Source organism: Heterocephalus glaber, unplaced genomic scaffold (genome assembly GCF_053883595.1).
Source record: "Heterocephalus glaber isolate CG9 unplaced genomic scaffold, H.glaber_assembly_v1.0 deba00001472, whole genome shotgun sequence".
NCBI lineage: Eukaryota > Metazoa > Chordata > Mammalia > Rodentia > Bathyergidae > Heterocephalus > Heterocephalus glaber.
Window position 1 is genome coordinate 71,451,617 of NW_028258315.1, and position 16,391 is coordinate 71,468,007.

Below are 16,391 nucleotides of genomic sequence, written 5' to 3' on the forward strand. Positions count from 1 at the left end.
CTATGGCAACCCATTGGTAAACAAGTAACATTGAATTAACATTGTTTTGGTTATAAAAATATCTCCACAGGCTTCTTGGGGTGGCTCAGCTTTGATGTCAAGGAAGCACCGCAAGCTTCTGCATGGCATCCACAGGTAAATGGAGTTTTCTAGTTTGCAGTTGAGTTTTATTTAGGCAACTCTTTGGACTTTCCCATCCAAGACACATTTTGAAAACAGGCAAAAGCAAAGTAATAGTTTTGCTAAAACAAAACAAAAACACCTCCAAATTCTCCGAACCACTCAAACAGGCTTCCTATGCTACTATAACTTGGATGTGAGAACTGAATGTGAATGCAGGGTAGTTTTCCCTCTGCCAGTAAAAACTAACTGGGTGCCCTCCCTGCTCTGTCCTTTGCTTTGTTCAATATAATAGGGCTGATTCAGTGGCCTGGAACCCACACAAGATGCTGATGGCCGGAATCCAGTGCTGTGCTCTACTTGTGAAAGACAAGTCTGTGAGTCTTTGTTTTATGGTCTTGGGCATCAAGGGGGTTAACTCGCCATGTGTGTAAAGAGCTCCATTTTTGGTTATTTGTTGGTGTTCCAGGAAAGGTGTATGTGAAGGTCTTTGGTAAATGTTGATGGTCTTAAAAGGAAAGAGAGATAGGCTCATTAAAAGGTCTAGTGGTTCTGCTCAGGTAATTTTGTGACTTTGATTTAGGTTTTATACAATCTCATCAGCTGAAGCAAAGTCGTCTCTCTTGTCCTTGTCTGGATTATGTTTTAAAACTCAATTTTAAACATTGCCAAAGTTTTTTTTTTCATCATTGATTAAGTCTGGGATTGAAGTTATCTTGAAACTTCTGTTCACTAAAAGAGTGGAACAGATGTGTGTCATACATTAAACTGAATGCTTAATATGCTTAGGGAAGGCTTAACAGCCGGTTTATATTGGAAGATGTTAGATCAAGAATGGTCGTGGAAGAATGATTTGTCAAGAGATTTCTTGTCTCAAGTGGTTGATACTTAACTTTTTTTGGTACCCTGGGGAGAGTTGGAAACCAGTCTGGAAACCCACTTACCATGAGGCAAGTGGGACAAGAGTGGTTCAGGTTCTTCCTGGTCAGAGGCACAAACTCGATGTTTTCCATGAGTTAAATAAGGATTGCTGTGGGATGTATCCTAGGCTGGGAAGTGCTCCTTCATTCTTAGAAATGCCTCCTCAAGATCTGTGTTCAGCATGTGGGTGATCTTTCTCAGCCATCTGCTCGTATGTTTTTTTCCTTAGGGGACTCCCTTTGCCAATGTTGAAGACATTTTCTGTTTTTAAAAATTTTATTTCAAATGAAAACTATATTTAAAACTTGAAATCTACTCATTCATATGTAGATATTTAAAAAATTTTTTTAAAGTGTGGTGATATTTTATGTTAATTCCCTGTGTTTTTTGACATGACCAAACAGAATGTCCATCAGAAATAGGAGGAAATTTTGTATTCATAGAAATAAACATTCTTGGAAATATGAACATGCACTTAATGGTTTGTTAAAGTTGACTATATTCAATGGCATTTGACTTTTTAAATGTAAGTTTTAAAATTGTGGAGTGACTATTTATAATAGAAAAGTACTCTAGATTGCTATGCCAGTTTTAAGCATGGGAACATAACAAACTTGTCCATAGTTAGATACTTAGAACATGAGCAATAGGTGTAAACCTAAGTTTCCTTGTGGACTAGATACAAGAACAAAAATGCACCAAGCATATGTTATGTACTAAGAATTTTACATCTGCTTTCTTTCTATTCAGTCGAACTGAATGACAACTAATCTGTTGATACCCTGCTCTCAGGAGAGGAAGATTTAGAACAAAAGGGTTATGACTATTCTTTTAAATAACTTGCTAATTTTTATGTACTTTTTCTTCTTGAATAATAAATATTTGAGTTATTTAGTCAAGAACTGATTTACATTCATGTACTTAAAACAATTTAAATTATGCTAGCTTATACAACTCCTTAACAAGTGTTAGATTTTAGGTTTTTTTTTCTTTTTGTAATCTTAAATTCTTTTATTAGTACATTTTAGGTATACAATACAGTTACATTCATCATTGGGAACTTGTACCATTACATGATGTATCCTGGTTCTTATTTTTTCCCCATTCCCTGTGCTCCTTTCACCCCCTCCACCCTTCCCTATTTACCAAGGCTTTGTTTCCATTTTTTTCCTTTTGTCATATTTTTCCTTTCCCTACTTTCCTTTCCCCTACCCCTCCCACTTCCCCTACCCTGAATAAATACTGAATAGTTTCTCTGATGTGAGAAACTGAAAGTGTAAATAAGGATTAAAATGAATAATTGATAATGTGAAATAGGAAGACTCTAATTTTCTTTTCTGATAGTATTCTTGTCTGTTTTTGGTACCAATGTAATCCTGTCCTTGTAAAATGACTTTGAAAGTATTCAGTCTTCAGGGATTTTTTGGAAGTGTTTCAGAAGCATTGAGAACCATGTTTTTAAGTGTGGAGAACTGAATAGTGAAGCAAACAGATTCTGGGCTTTTCTTTCAGTGGAAACTCTTCTATTGATTGAATCTCCTTACTTGTGACTGGTCTTTCAGATTCTCTCTTCAGAATGAGGTCTTGGTAGGTTTTAGGTATTAGAAATTTATCTATTTTGCCCAGGTTATCTATTTTGTGGGCAGATAATTGTTTATAATCATCCCAGACTCCTTTTGTACACCTGTGATACTGGTACTACTGTCTCCTGTTTCATTTGTTATATTTTTTTAAGTCTCTTTTCTTCTTAGAATGCAGAGGTTCATTACATAATGAAAAAAGGGTCAATTTATTAAGAGAATATAACTATTAAGAGAATATGAAAGAAATAATACAGGTAAGACTGCAAATAAATGAAATAGAGATGGGAAGAAGGATAGAAATCATCAATAAAACTGAGTTATCTTTTGAAAAGTAAACAAAATAGATTTTATTTTTTAAATAATTCATTCCTGGTTCTCAATGGCAATGATACTTGTGTGTGTATGGATAGCAGGAATTAAGAAGTTAGGAGAATTATATTCATTCTGCAAGGAATTGAGCACTTCAAAAGTTTGGTAATGTTTTAATGAAAATACCTTTCTCAAGTTAAATGGAATAATATGCTGACCCATGAAATATGAGGTATGGAAATCAGCTTAATACGTTTAAACATATTGGCAGTTTTCTGTCTCTTTTGTATCTGTTTTCTGCTTGTATCATTCCCCTTTATATTCACTCATTTATTCTTTAGCCAACACTGATTTATGTAGATGTGCTGATTCTAGGGTTACAGCAGTGAATGAGATATATATATTTTCCATCATCAAAGAGTTTATAATCTCACAGAGAGAAAATGAGCAAATGTACATATTTCATTCTTTCATTGCAATTTTGATAAACACACTGAAGACGTCATATTTTATTGATTGCTGAGCCCACAGGCATTCCATTCTCCTCTTTTTGTTCTCTTCCCAGTAGGCACTGAAATAGTCTCATTCACCATAAGGCACAGATCTGGCCAGGATGAAGACGTGGAATGTAATAAAGGCATTTTAGGGAGATTTTCCTCTCTGACAGAAGTGATACCCACAATAGTTGACCACTCTTCTTCTTTCTGACTTAAATGTAATATATCAGAACATGTAGTGTGGATCTCTGAGCCACCTGTGACCACAAGGCAATGACCCTAGATGGACACATGAACATGCCCAAAAAGGCAGAGAACAAAAGGAACAGTCTTGGTCTTGAATAATTTTGAAATGTTGCTCCAATCTTGGAGGGCCTACTTTCAGATATTTTGTTATATGAGATAATTGATATTAAATGCACTTATTGCTGAAGCCATTGCCATTGGTTAATCTATTATTTGCAGCCAAGTGCACCTGTGCATGACCCAAAAACCATAGCAGGCAGACCTGAGATATTCTAGGTGGAAGGAACAGGATGTGCAAATTCTCCAAGAAAGGAGAGTCTTTTTTTTAATTTTAGAAACTGAAAGTTTATTGTGGCTGAAGTGCAGAGAATCATGTAAAGATTTATGTGAAATGAGACTGAAGGATTAAGCAGTGGTTGGATCATGCAGAATCTTAGAAACCATTCTAGTGCTTTTAAACTTGATCTTCAGAAAATGGAAGAACTTTAAACCAGAGAGTAATCTGAAAAGATTTTCATGAATGAGGGAGGCGGATGGATGCAAGATTTAAAAAAAAAGCCTGCAGTATTATTTAAGCACTAGTTAATGGCAAGAGAGTTGAAAAACATGTTGTGAAACTCAACATATTTCTTAGCTGTTGGGAAGGCAGGGCTGAACTACCACTTATATGTCAGAGAAGCAGGTGTCACATTGCCTTCCTGATTACTGATATGGCAACTGAATGAACAGTTCTATTTAGAAAGATAGAGAAGAAGATTTAAGAAAAAAATATATTTATTTCAGTGTTGAAAAATCCTATGAGGTTCCATGTGAGGATGTCACATAACCATTTAACGCATTGAGTGAGTCTAGGAAAAGAGGTGTGCGTTAGAAAAGACTATTAAGGAATTGTTGACATACAGATGATAACCAAGGTGATAGGAACAGATTGGACACCTGGGAAAGAACTATGGAATGAGAAGAGGTCCAAAAACTTAACCCTAAAGAGCTCCAGTGTCTATGATTTGGTAGAAAAGGAAGAAGTCTTTGTGAAGGCTGAATATGTTAGTTATTTTTCTCTTGTTGCTGAGACAAAATATCTGACACCCAAGGTTAAAGGGGGAAAGATTTATTTGGGTTACAGTTTGTGGAGGTTTCAGTCCATAATTGGCTGGCTCCAAGGCAAAATGGATGACAGTCAGGTATTAGAGAGGAGAAACAATATGGCACATACAATATAGCAAAAGTAACAAGAGACCTTAACAGCGTCTTTCTGCTCCTTTTATCCCATTCAGACTACTGGGATTAGGGCATTGCCAAACCAGTCACTCACATTCAGTGGTTTAGTAATCACACACCCTTTATCCCAGCATCATATTCTCTGGATTTAGCCATCTCCAAATTAGCCTATGACCACATGAGGCTTTGGGGGGACATCTAGACACAAACCATAACACTAAGTCAGCATAGCCAGGACAGTTGTAGAAAGATCAGGGAAGAGTGATGACAGTGAAACTGGAAAACGAACATAGGGGAGGAAAAGATGATTTTTTTTCACTGATCACAAGGTTCATGACTGACACCCCTATCTCAAAAGACAGATAAACAAGATAAAAGTATAACAAATCTATTTAACTAAAGTTTTATTTAACATGGGGTCTTTTAGAAAGAGGACCATAGATTCAGTGAAAGCTGAATATTTTATGGTTGCTTATATAGAACGGTAATTGCAGGACAAAAGCGTATGGTCGAATGATAACAAACTTGGGGAACTCAGAAAGGCTTGTTTGTTCAGATTCTTCTTGCTCTCTGTATATAGGGCAGGACTTCTGTGGAATGAGGGTCTTAGGGGTTACTTTCAGGGAGAGGAAAGCCAAAGAATTATTTTAAGATCTGATTGGGGGAGCAAAGGCAGGAGAAGGTCAGAGAATGATCTCCAAGATGCCATGTTTGGGAGTCATGTTCTGAGCTTCACCAGGTGTTAACAGGAGCATGAATAACTTTTACTCCTCAGGTCACAGCCCAAGTGCCACATCCTTAAGGAAGAGCTCCTTGACTTACCAAGGCAAGCTAATACCTCTCCTTTATTCTTTCTCAAACTCTGTTGTCCTCCTTTGACATATTTGTTACAATTTATAATTATAATTTCTCACATAATATTTTTCTCTCCAATTAAAATGTAAGCTGCAAGAGGAGAGGGAATAGGTCATCATATTCACCAGTCTACCCAGTGCCTAGAAGGTATTCACTAGAACAGGACAAAAGAAAACAAAACAACACTAAAGTTTTTTGAAAAAATAGATGATTGAATACACTAAAAATCCTCAGAAATATTTATCTTTATGTCAGCAATAATTAGGCATTTTCAGTTTTTCTCCATCCCAACTTACTGTTTTTGAGCACTGTACGATACAGTGATTAATATTATTGCTGGTGAGTTCTATTGTTAATGCCCTCAATTAGGGCTTGTGAGTACCTCTGGCAGTAATTGATAAATAGTGATTTTAATTCGGACTCACTTCTTCAGCTGATGTTCTTCTAGTTCAAAGAAAGCCAATTACCCAGTGAATGTACTGTTGTTGAGGGTAAAATGAACTCCCTAATTTGTACCATCACTACACTGACATTCACAGTGCTATGCTGATTGACAAGCTGGTGGTGTTTGCATTTTTAATTTCCTGTATTGGTAAAGAGGCGTGCTTCAGAAACAAAGCAGAGCTGTTGCTCTTGAAGTTGTACTATCATAACCCTCATTGCATCATAGAGATGAAAAGAAAATCAAGGGATTTTTTAAAAATCCATGATTATATGTAGGTTGACTTCAGATATAAATGCTGGATCTTCATGGCTCTTTTGGATCAAAGAGAGTTTTGATGTTTTGATCTAAAATGAAAGGCAATATATTCTAAGAATCAGTTGCATAGATGTGGCAAATTTCAATTCAGTTGTTTGATTTTTAGTATTTACTAGAAGGACTTTTCAGTTTTAAAAAAAGATACATGAGAACATGAAACATGCTAATCAGGTTTTTTGAGTACAGATTACAACTCTGCATTTCTACCTATGTATCTGATTTTAACTTGCAAAACCTTTCTGTCGAACCTAGCAGCCACAGACAACTCCAGTAACATATTTTCTTTTATCTTTTTTTTAAAAAGATTATGTTGACGCTATGGATTTTTAAAAAGCATGCCCATTTTTATATGTTTTATTTCAAAAGTGATTCATATTTATCATAGATGAATCAGAAAATTTGAATGAAGTTGAAGAAAAAGAAACACTGAATACAAATATCTGAAGATGACTTTTATATATTTCCCTAGATGTACAGACATTTAAGTGCGCACATATGCACCATACCTAATATATATAATGTATAGCACATACATTTTGTTTTTAGCAACTAGTAGAGTAAGAGTATGTGTGTGTGTGTGTGTGTGTGTGTGTGTGTGTGTGTGTGTGTGATGCAACCTTTGGCAACAAAGGGGAATTTATTCATGTTAATTTGATAGACCATATAGTATTCACTTACAGACATAGATACAAACATTTTCCTTGTAATTTTATCTGTTGATGTTTTATACCTCTTTCTCAGGTGCCTTCTCTGGCTTAAGAGATTTGCTGTGGAAATTCCCCACAATTAGGTTTCAAATATGAGATTTTAGAGATAAGCTTGCAATTCTTTACCATTCATATTCATTCCAGAGGATGCTCAGAATGTAGATCCAGTTTTTCTTTAGTTGGAGTGGGAGGAAGAAGACTAGTAGAAAATTCATTCAAAACACACTTGAGAATATGGTATGGGCCACATAATGCAATGCAAAGAAGAAAAAAAAGAAAAAGGGAGTGATTTCATTTCTCAGTGGTCCCCTAGGAGATAAAGAATTTTTGCTGGAATATTTCATCAGAGAATTAGTTACTTCTAAGCCCCATTTTTATTTCTACTAGAAATAATTGATATTTCAAATGACCACTGCTACGTGCCATTTACAAAACCTGTACAAGAAAAGAAGATAAAATAGATTGCTTATCACAGAAGTTAGAACAAACTGTGTCTACTTTTGTGAGGATTTTTCTTTCTGCTTCTCTTTTTCTTTATAGAGTTCCTATGGAACTACCATTAGATAGTTTGAAAATACTGAATAATCCGACCATCAGAGAAATTTTTCTCATGCCAGAGAATACTCACACTGCCTCTCTACACATGCATTATAAATGTCTCTGAATGACAACCTCCTAGTTAATGTAGCAGAAAAAAGGGAAAAGTGGGGAATTAAAACTGATTAGAAAAGAGAAGCATATCAACTGTGGGTGAGATATCAATCTCCTATGCTAGGGGCTGCCAAAATCAGTCTGCATATCGGAGTGTTTTTGCCTGAACCGAGAAAATTCTTCCCAGACCTTTCATCAAGGTTGAAAATTGCACAACACTGGCAGAACTCATCAAATCCATGGTTGGCAACTGGCCCATGTCGTTTATGATTTCTGTGTTTTAAAAATTATAATAAATGACTGGTCATTTTCTTTTCATGAGGCTTTTGGAAATCTGTGCACAATGCATATGTGTATATTACGTTACGAAAGCATGATGTTCTCAATAATAACAAACACCTCTCTCATTTCTGCTTTTCTTCTCTATAAGGAAATGGTATATAATATCATCTTGTGTTCAAAATGTACTATTTTTTTCCACCAAACAAACTAACAAAATTGGGTTTTTGTGTTTATTTGTTGGTATTGCTATTGCCATTAATTTTAACAAAGAGCTTTGGTTACCATCCAGTCATAAATATGCATGGGTGCCAACGCAAACCTTGAACAGGCCACCATCAAGGGCCTATTCTGTGGTTTTTAGAATTATCTCTAGTAGACTGTAAGCTACATGAGGACAGATTGGGCTTTAGTCATTGCTACAAACTCACCTCTGAATACAAACCCTGGCTCTCCATGCCCAGTAAAATGCTTCCTGAAGTGACTGAATTTGTATCTCTTCCCAGTATCACCAAATAGAAATGCATTTTAAGTTTGCTAGCAAACATGAGAAGTAATAAGTCTTTTACCATGCAACCTGATCTTTCATGTTTCAGAATGTTCCTTCTTTCTATTGCAAAGGGATTCTTTTTGAAAAGGTATAGACAGTATTGTCTTACCCTTAGGGTTTGATACATGCGTTACCTGCTCAGATCCTGTATCATGTTGGTGTCTAACAATAACAGGTCTTCGTACTGTGCCAGTGTTTGGCCTTTTATATTATGTGCCTCAGAAACCAGCAATAAATCAGTGACTCGTGCTTTCCTTTTTCAGAAACCATATTGTCTTTCCACTAAAAAGTTATTTTTATTTTAGTGTCTAATGATGCTGTTCTTTATTGGAGACTGGACAAGTGAAAGAGATACTTGCTTTTCTGAGGTTCCCTGGGTCCTCTCTGGACCACTTCTAATGAACAGAATGACATTCACAGTCTGCTCCTTTGCTGGCAGTGGCTATTTGTAATGTTGGATCCAGCATGTTGACCAACAGCTTCCCAATTTCACCCTTGAATACCTTCAAAACTCTTGGGTGCCTGCCACCTGGTCCTACTGATTAAGCTACATTTATTGGCTTAGATGAGTTAAGGTTTTGCCCACTATTGGATTTCATATTTTCTGCTTGTCTATTTATGGAGAATGCTGAGGGTATGGGAATCTCTCTAATACCCTCCAAGTAAGGAATTCATTCAGCTTGGCAGCCATTCATCTTCAGTATGGTACTACAATTTTTGTTTCTCTGCCAATCATCATAAAAGACTTCAAATTTCCTAAGAAATGATCAAGGAGGAAAAAAATATGAACTGCTATTTTTGTGTCCCTTTACCAGCAATTGACATATAAAGAAGATTCTGTTTTCAGAGTGATTTTTTTAAAAGTCTTACTTTGTAAAAATATTTATGAAGATCCTATAAGATTATATAAATGAAAAATCTAAGAATAAAGAACAACATAAGGGTAAGGGTAAACAGAAACCTAGAATGAAGCTAATGGAAAAATTTATGCTATAATTAGCATGCTACACTTGCTTCAGTTGATAAGCTAAAATTTGATTTTAACATTTTTAAAGAATTACAAGCATCTGCCCCTTTATTTGTTTTTTATTTTACTATTAAATTACAAAGAGAAGGCTTTGTCTCCTATTTTTAATCTCTGGTATGACACTTGAGACACCTTTGACTTCTCAGAGTAAATCATTCTATTTGTTTATCTTTGCACAAATCTAATTGTCATATTTGTTGTTTTCTAAGGAAGACATTTGAAAATATACATGATGCCCACAATTAGGCTTTCTAACTTTGTTGTTTGAAGGACAAAATATTTCATGGAGACAAGTGTCAGTGTAAGTGCATGTGAATAAAAGAAGTGTTCTGATTTTGTAAATTACTCAGAAGTCATAAATATATATTTTTATTTTATAAAGACTTTTAGTAGTTGTACTTAACTGCAATATGTACAGAAATTGTCAGTGACATATAATAAAGAAGCAAATTGTCACATGGGTAGAAAATGAAACTGTAAAATAACAACCTTATCTTTTATTTAAGGATCCTTATAACCATAGAAGGAATATCAGAAAATAGAAGTACCCTGATCTTCTATCTCCTGCTTCCAAGATGTGCAGCTCCATGTATAAATTCCTCACACAGCAAACATACCTGCCTTCAGGTCATTAGGATGCTAATGGAAAATCACAATTTAGGGGCTTTTGTTAATTGCAAAAGGAGCTTAATATATTCTCTCCTAGTTCATTATAGGGCCTATTTAGGAATTTGGAAGTGGTTTGGCCTTTCATTAAAATTAAAACATATTATGAAATATAAGAAATATATAAGAATAGTCAACCCTCCATATGCATAGGATTATATGCAAACACAAGCTGAGCATCTCTAAGATTTGGGGGTCAGGGTTATTTTACCTGCACTCTGCACTTTTATACAAGGGATTTAAGCATCTGTAAATTTTGATAAGAGAGGGGTCATGAAGCTAATCTTCCATAGATACTTAGGGACAACCGTCTGCATGAAATTCAAATGAATAACCTAATTTGTAAAGTGAGTAAGCAGGTCATTACTACAGAGATTAAAGGAAAGAACTTAACTAAAAATTAGAATTCTCCATGCGCTCTTTTACAATATTGATCTTTTTGAGTTTCTTTTAATTTTGTTCTACAGTTATAAATTCCCAAATAATGTAATTTACTTTTACATTTTTGAAATTTATAAAAATAGAATTTGCAACATATATTGTCTTGTGTTTGGCTTACTGTTGCTCAGATTTATCTGTATTTAAGATTCATCCATATTGTGGGGCAATCTGATGATTCAATCTTTTATATTTTTTAAATATAACCATAATTAGTTAGCCATTATCTTGCTTGCAGGCATTTGGGTTGTTCCAATTTTTGTCTTTTACAAATTTTGCTGGAAACATTTTTGTGTGCTTATATGTATTGCTTGCTATATCTCCAAGTTCCCATCTGTGATAATTTTCCTTCTTGAAGACCATATTTAAGAATTTCTCATTGAGGTACCTGAGTATATATTGTTAGATTTCAGTTTTTTAAAAAATTTCTTTATTTCATTTTTATTGGGAATAAAATTCTGTCAATAATTTTATTTCAATAATTCAATGATATATTTCCCATAGATACTTTATTGTTTTAAGCCATTGATGTTGTGTTACAATTTTTGCTATTTATCTGTCATTTCTTTGACAGTAAAATGACTTATTTTTCTTTGGTATCTTTTAACACTTACATGCTTTCTTTAAATGTTTGCTGTTTAACTATGATTTCTCAATCTGAGTTTTGTGTAGTACATCTTCCTTTGGTTTCTTTGGGGTTCAATTTGTGGGTTGCTGTTTTGTAAGTTTTGAAAGCTATCTGTTTAATTATTGCCTCTGCTTCTTTTTTCTGAATTCCATTTAAATGTATATTAGACTGTCTTATTTTTCCTCTTACTTTCAATTTAATATGCCCCATAATTTTGTTTTTCCATCCTTAATTGTGGACACTTTCTTCTGAAATGTCTTGAAATTCACCAATTCATTTTAAGTCCTTCTAATCTACTATTAAAGATATCCTTTGTGTTCTTATTTTGTTATTGTTTTTTCACTTTTATCATTTCTGATTGACTCTTTTTCACCTGTTTAATATCTGTCGGTTCTTGTTAACACTTTTTTTTTTTGGTACCAGGGATCAAACTCAGGTCCTTGCGCTTGCCCAGCAGGCACCGAAACCACTGAGCTAAATCCCCAGCATTTTAATGTTTTCCTTTTATCTCTCTGAACACTCTAAATATAGATTTGTAATCTGCCTTCATTAGCTTTAATATCTAGATTTTCTGGTGATCTTTTTGTTGTCTTTTCTGTCCACAATATTATCTCAGGAAGGACCTTATACTCTTTGATGGTCACAGAATACTGTACTTGCAATTTTACCTTTAGAGATAATTTGAGATTTGAGGCAAAATAATTTTTCTTCATGGAGGATTATATTCATTCTTTTGGGCAGCTGTTGTGGAATTTTTCATCTGTTTCTGACACACATTAAGTACTCAGCCATAGAGATAAGTTTTCAAGTGAAACCAGACTTTCATACATGCAGGTTATCCTATTAGATGCATCAGATGAGACACGATGAGAGCCAATGCATCAGAAGAGGCAAAAGACTTACATATTGATTAGAAGAAATGTGAAATAGTGTACATGAAAAAAATTTTTTGGTAAATATCAAGAATTTCAGAATTCCAACAATGCATAAGCTAGGGGAGAAAAAGTGGAGGAATGGTAATTAAGAGTCTGAAGAAGATAGGGTAAGACAAGGCTTTAATTTGGTATTTCATTTCTAAAGTGACTCATTCAAAAGAGCAAATCACTGTTGGGTATTTTGCTAAGTCCCCATTGCTGTAATTTCCATATTACAGCTTCATAATATATTTCGTCTAGTACGACAAGACTTCATTCCCTGTTTACAAAATGATTTATTCTCTTCTGTTTATATTTCCAAACGGCCTTGAAGCTTAAAAACATTCCCTTGGAATTTTTGTATAGGGTCATAGTAACTCTATGAATAGATTTGAGAAGATTCAGCACACTTAAATTATTTCAGTCTTCCAACCTAGGAATGTAGTATACAGCTCTTCTGTTTCATACAAAGTTTCTTTCAAACTTTGCTTAAGAAAAACTTCAGGGCCTGGGATTTAGCTCAGTGGTTTCGCTGCCTGCTGCGCAAGCTCAAGGACCCAAGTTTGATCCCCAGTACCAAAAAAAAAAAAAAAAAACTTCAAACAGAAACAAAGCAGAGATAAACTCCCTATGAACTCATCATATGATTTCAGTAAGGATCAATTATGGCTGATCCAGGCACATCTACCTCTCTCTATTTTCCCTGTATAAGTAAAAAAAGAAAAATAATAATCATGGATTTGTATCCTTTTAAATGTATTTCATTCTGCAAAATTTCAGTTTTTTTCTCATTGGGAACCTGAACATGTTTTATTAGGGTTATTTATAGCTTTTTTATATTTTATATTTGTTAAATTATGTTACTTATATACATGCCATTATGTGCCATTATGTATAACATCTTTTTTTTTCTTTAACCTTCTAACTACTAATGCTGGGATAGGGGAAAATTTAAAAGTATATTTAACTTCTTGACCAGATATCTTATTTGTTCTTAGAAATTTTAAGTAATTGTTTTGCATTTTCTATGAATATTATAGTCATATCAGTATAACTTGCAAGTTTATTTTCTTTCTAATGTCCAAGGTTCATATCAGTTACAATTATAATGTACTATAAAATTTTTAAAAATATGTTCAGCAATAGTAGTAAACAGAAGGCAGTCTTGTCTTTTTTGTGTTTTTATTGAATTGCCTAAAGGTGCACATTCTTTAAAAGTTCTCTTGAGAAATTATCTAGGAACGAGTATTGAATTTTACCAGATTCCTTTTGATTATCTAATAAAGTGATTCTATCATTTTACTTCTTGAACAAAGTTAAATATGTGCTAATAGATTTTTCTCATTACTGATTAACTTCATTTTGTTGCAGTAAATTATTTATTGTTTTAATGAATTTGTATATTTAGAATTTTGCCTCTACCTACATATGATCAATCTATTCTTTATGTGTGTATTGTATCTTGATTGGATTGTGTTTTTTGTTTTAAAATAATTACTACATTATAGAGATCAAATAGTTTTTAGAAATGCTCGGGAAAATTAATCATAAAACTCTCAAAAAATTTGGAGAGATGGTTTTCTGTGTGTTCATTGTTAATATTTTTACTGAATTATTAAGAATTTCCTTCTTGAACCAATTTCAATAGCACATTTTTTCAAATATTTAATGTATTTTATTAAGATTTTCAAGCATATTAACATAATAACTCATTTTTAAAATTTTTTTTTATTTTTTGAGGTAGGGTCTCGTTAGACAGTTCAACTGGCCTTGAACTCACATGTAGCCTAGGCTGGCCTCAAACTTGCAGCAATCTTCAGGCTCCCAAGTGCTAGTATTACAAGTGTGCACCACCACATCTAGCTCATTTTATTTTTATATTACTTTTTTTAAAAATCTCTCTCTGAAATCTTATTTCTTAAAATACTTAAAATTTTTTTTCCTGACTTGGTTTGCTTATCTCATCTTACCTTCCTTCCATGAGGAATCACTTCTTGTGTCTATTTTTCAATTCACATACTTATTAAATTTAGTTAGTTATTATTCATTTTTTCTTGCTCCCTTTGTGTTTTTGTTCTGTAAGAATGTTAATTTACATTTGAGGCCAGTTTTGACTCAGCTCTTTAAGTTTTGTTTGGGAGCATTCTCATTTAAATTATTTTCCAAATAATCTATAATAACAGTGTTAATATACTCTTGGAACAAAGAGCAATTCATAAAAGTGATTTTAATCTTCCAAGCGCTGAAGATGTACCATGGAAATCTGTTCTGGTGTGTTTTATTGTAGTCAGATAATGATCAGAATGAAACCAAGATGAAGGATGGCAAAACTACCTTTTCAACTGCATAGTTACTCTTAGAATGGTATCTTATAATCTAGAAACCATGTTTTTTGTTTGCATTTCCTTTGGGAATCAGATAAACAGTCCTCAGCATTAGAGAGGGGAGCAGAGTGTCTGAAAAGGAAATGTGTTAAATATGAGTGTGCAAATCCAGGGGCATTGAGAAAGAACAGAACCTCCCTGTAAGTGTAAGGTACATGGATTGTTTCCTCTTCTGTCTTGAGTTCTAAGTGAAGTTCAGAGAGGTGGGCAGCCTCCCCCTCCATCTCCTTTGTCAATACGGGGAAACAGAAACTAGAAACACCAGAAAGTGTCTGCAAGTTTGTTTTTTTTCTAATGTCCAAGGTTCATATCAGTTACAATTATAATATACTGTAGAATTTTAAAAATTATATTCAGCAATAGTAGTAAACAGCCCCGAGTTTACTGCCCCCAGTTTTCCTTCAGGGTTTAGAGTGGCTGGACTGGGAGGTCATCCAAAAGTGGTTGACAATGATCAAGAACACAATGGAGCCCAGAGATAGGAGCAGGAAGCAACCAGCAGGACTTTTGGTTCTGACAGTCGGAGGCTTCAGCAGATGGTCAGACATGAGCAGGACGAAAGGCAGCAGTTAAATGGAGAACAAGGAGAGAAAGAAAAGTCCACAGGGGAAATATTTCGATCAACCATGTTTCACATCTGAATGATCTGAAGTATCACTCAATTTGAGTTTTTCTGGAATTGACCAGAGTAAATATTATGCATTAGAAATAATGGTGGCTCCAAATAAGAAATGTTTCAGTTAAAGAAAAAAATTTTACATACCCAAAGTGATAAAAATTTTTAAAATTCCTAACAATTATATTTGCTTTTTAAGTTTATGTGACAAGTAAAATGTGACAAGTTATAGTATGACATTTATGCCACTGCCCAAGAGACTAGCACAGCTGGATTAGAATCTCCCAGTGTGTTTTCGGAATTCCTAGTCTAATTGATCCTAGTAACCCAGAAGGGTGTTGGGATGCATGAGTAGCCAGTTGGGCTTATCTCTGGGTGAGAAAGGGAGGAAGAAATCATCATGAACTGGGCAAAGAACTTCATTTGTACCTACTCTAAGCATCTTGCCCCTCTTGCTCTGACAGCTTACTAATGGCTTGTTGAGTCTTAGCCTGAGCTGAAAGCTGAAATGGAACAAGGAAGGTGGAGCGTATCTTCCCCATTTCTATCTCTGTAATAGTTGTCAGAAAGCTCACAGCTGCTTTTTTAGAAGACTGCTTTCTTTCCAGCACATTTCATTATTCTGTTGTTGTGGAGCAGCACATATCACTATTATATGTCCTTTGGATCTTATCTTGACATATTAGCCCTCTGTTTTATTACTAGTTTAAGACAGCACTGTAGTGTAGATTAAACCCTCAACAGCTAGTATAGAAATACTGATGCATTCATTAGGAGTACTGTCAGAATCTGTGCCATTTCAATATCGAGCTTGCCAGAAGTTTGTGAAATGCAATGAAATACATAGCCCTTTTCAGAGCTTGTGAGAAGTAGGAACTTATGTATAATAAGGAAAAGATTGTTTTCTGCCTGTGAGGTTACAGCATCAAGTGTTGGAGGTTTAATCACTCTAATGGGTATGACTGCCTAATTATGAAAGCTATAGGGCCCCATTCTCAGAAAGGATTCAGGAAAAATTCAAG

At 34.4% G+C, this 16,391-nt stretch overlaps 1 protein-coding gene across 7 annotated transcripts in view; it reads left to right on the forward strand.

Annotated features, from left to right (window-relative positions):
- Positions 1-16,391, forward strand: part of Gadl1 (GAD like acidic amino acid decarboxylase 1) — a 175,993-nt gene that overhangs the window by 60,394 nt on the left and 99,208 nt on the right. For 5 of the 7 annotated variants that reach the window (XM_087182167.1, XM_087182169.1, XM_021238733.2 and 2 more), the window contains 2 exons: positions 71-135; positions 416-497. The exons of the other annotated variants lie outside the window; for them this stretch is intronic. In XM_087182167.1, the coding sequence (XP_087038293.1) occupies positions 71-135; positions 416-497 (147 nt within the window). The remainder of the gene's footprint in view (positions 1-70; positions 136-415; positions 498-16,391) is intronic. 7 annotated transcript variants of the gene reach the window in all.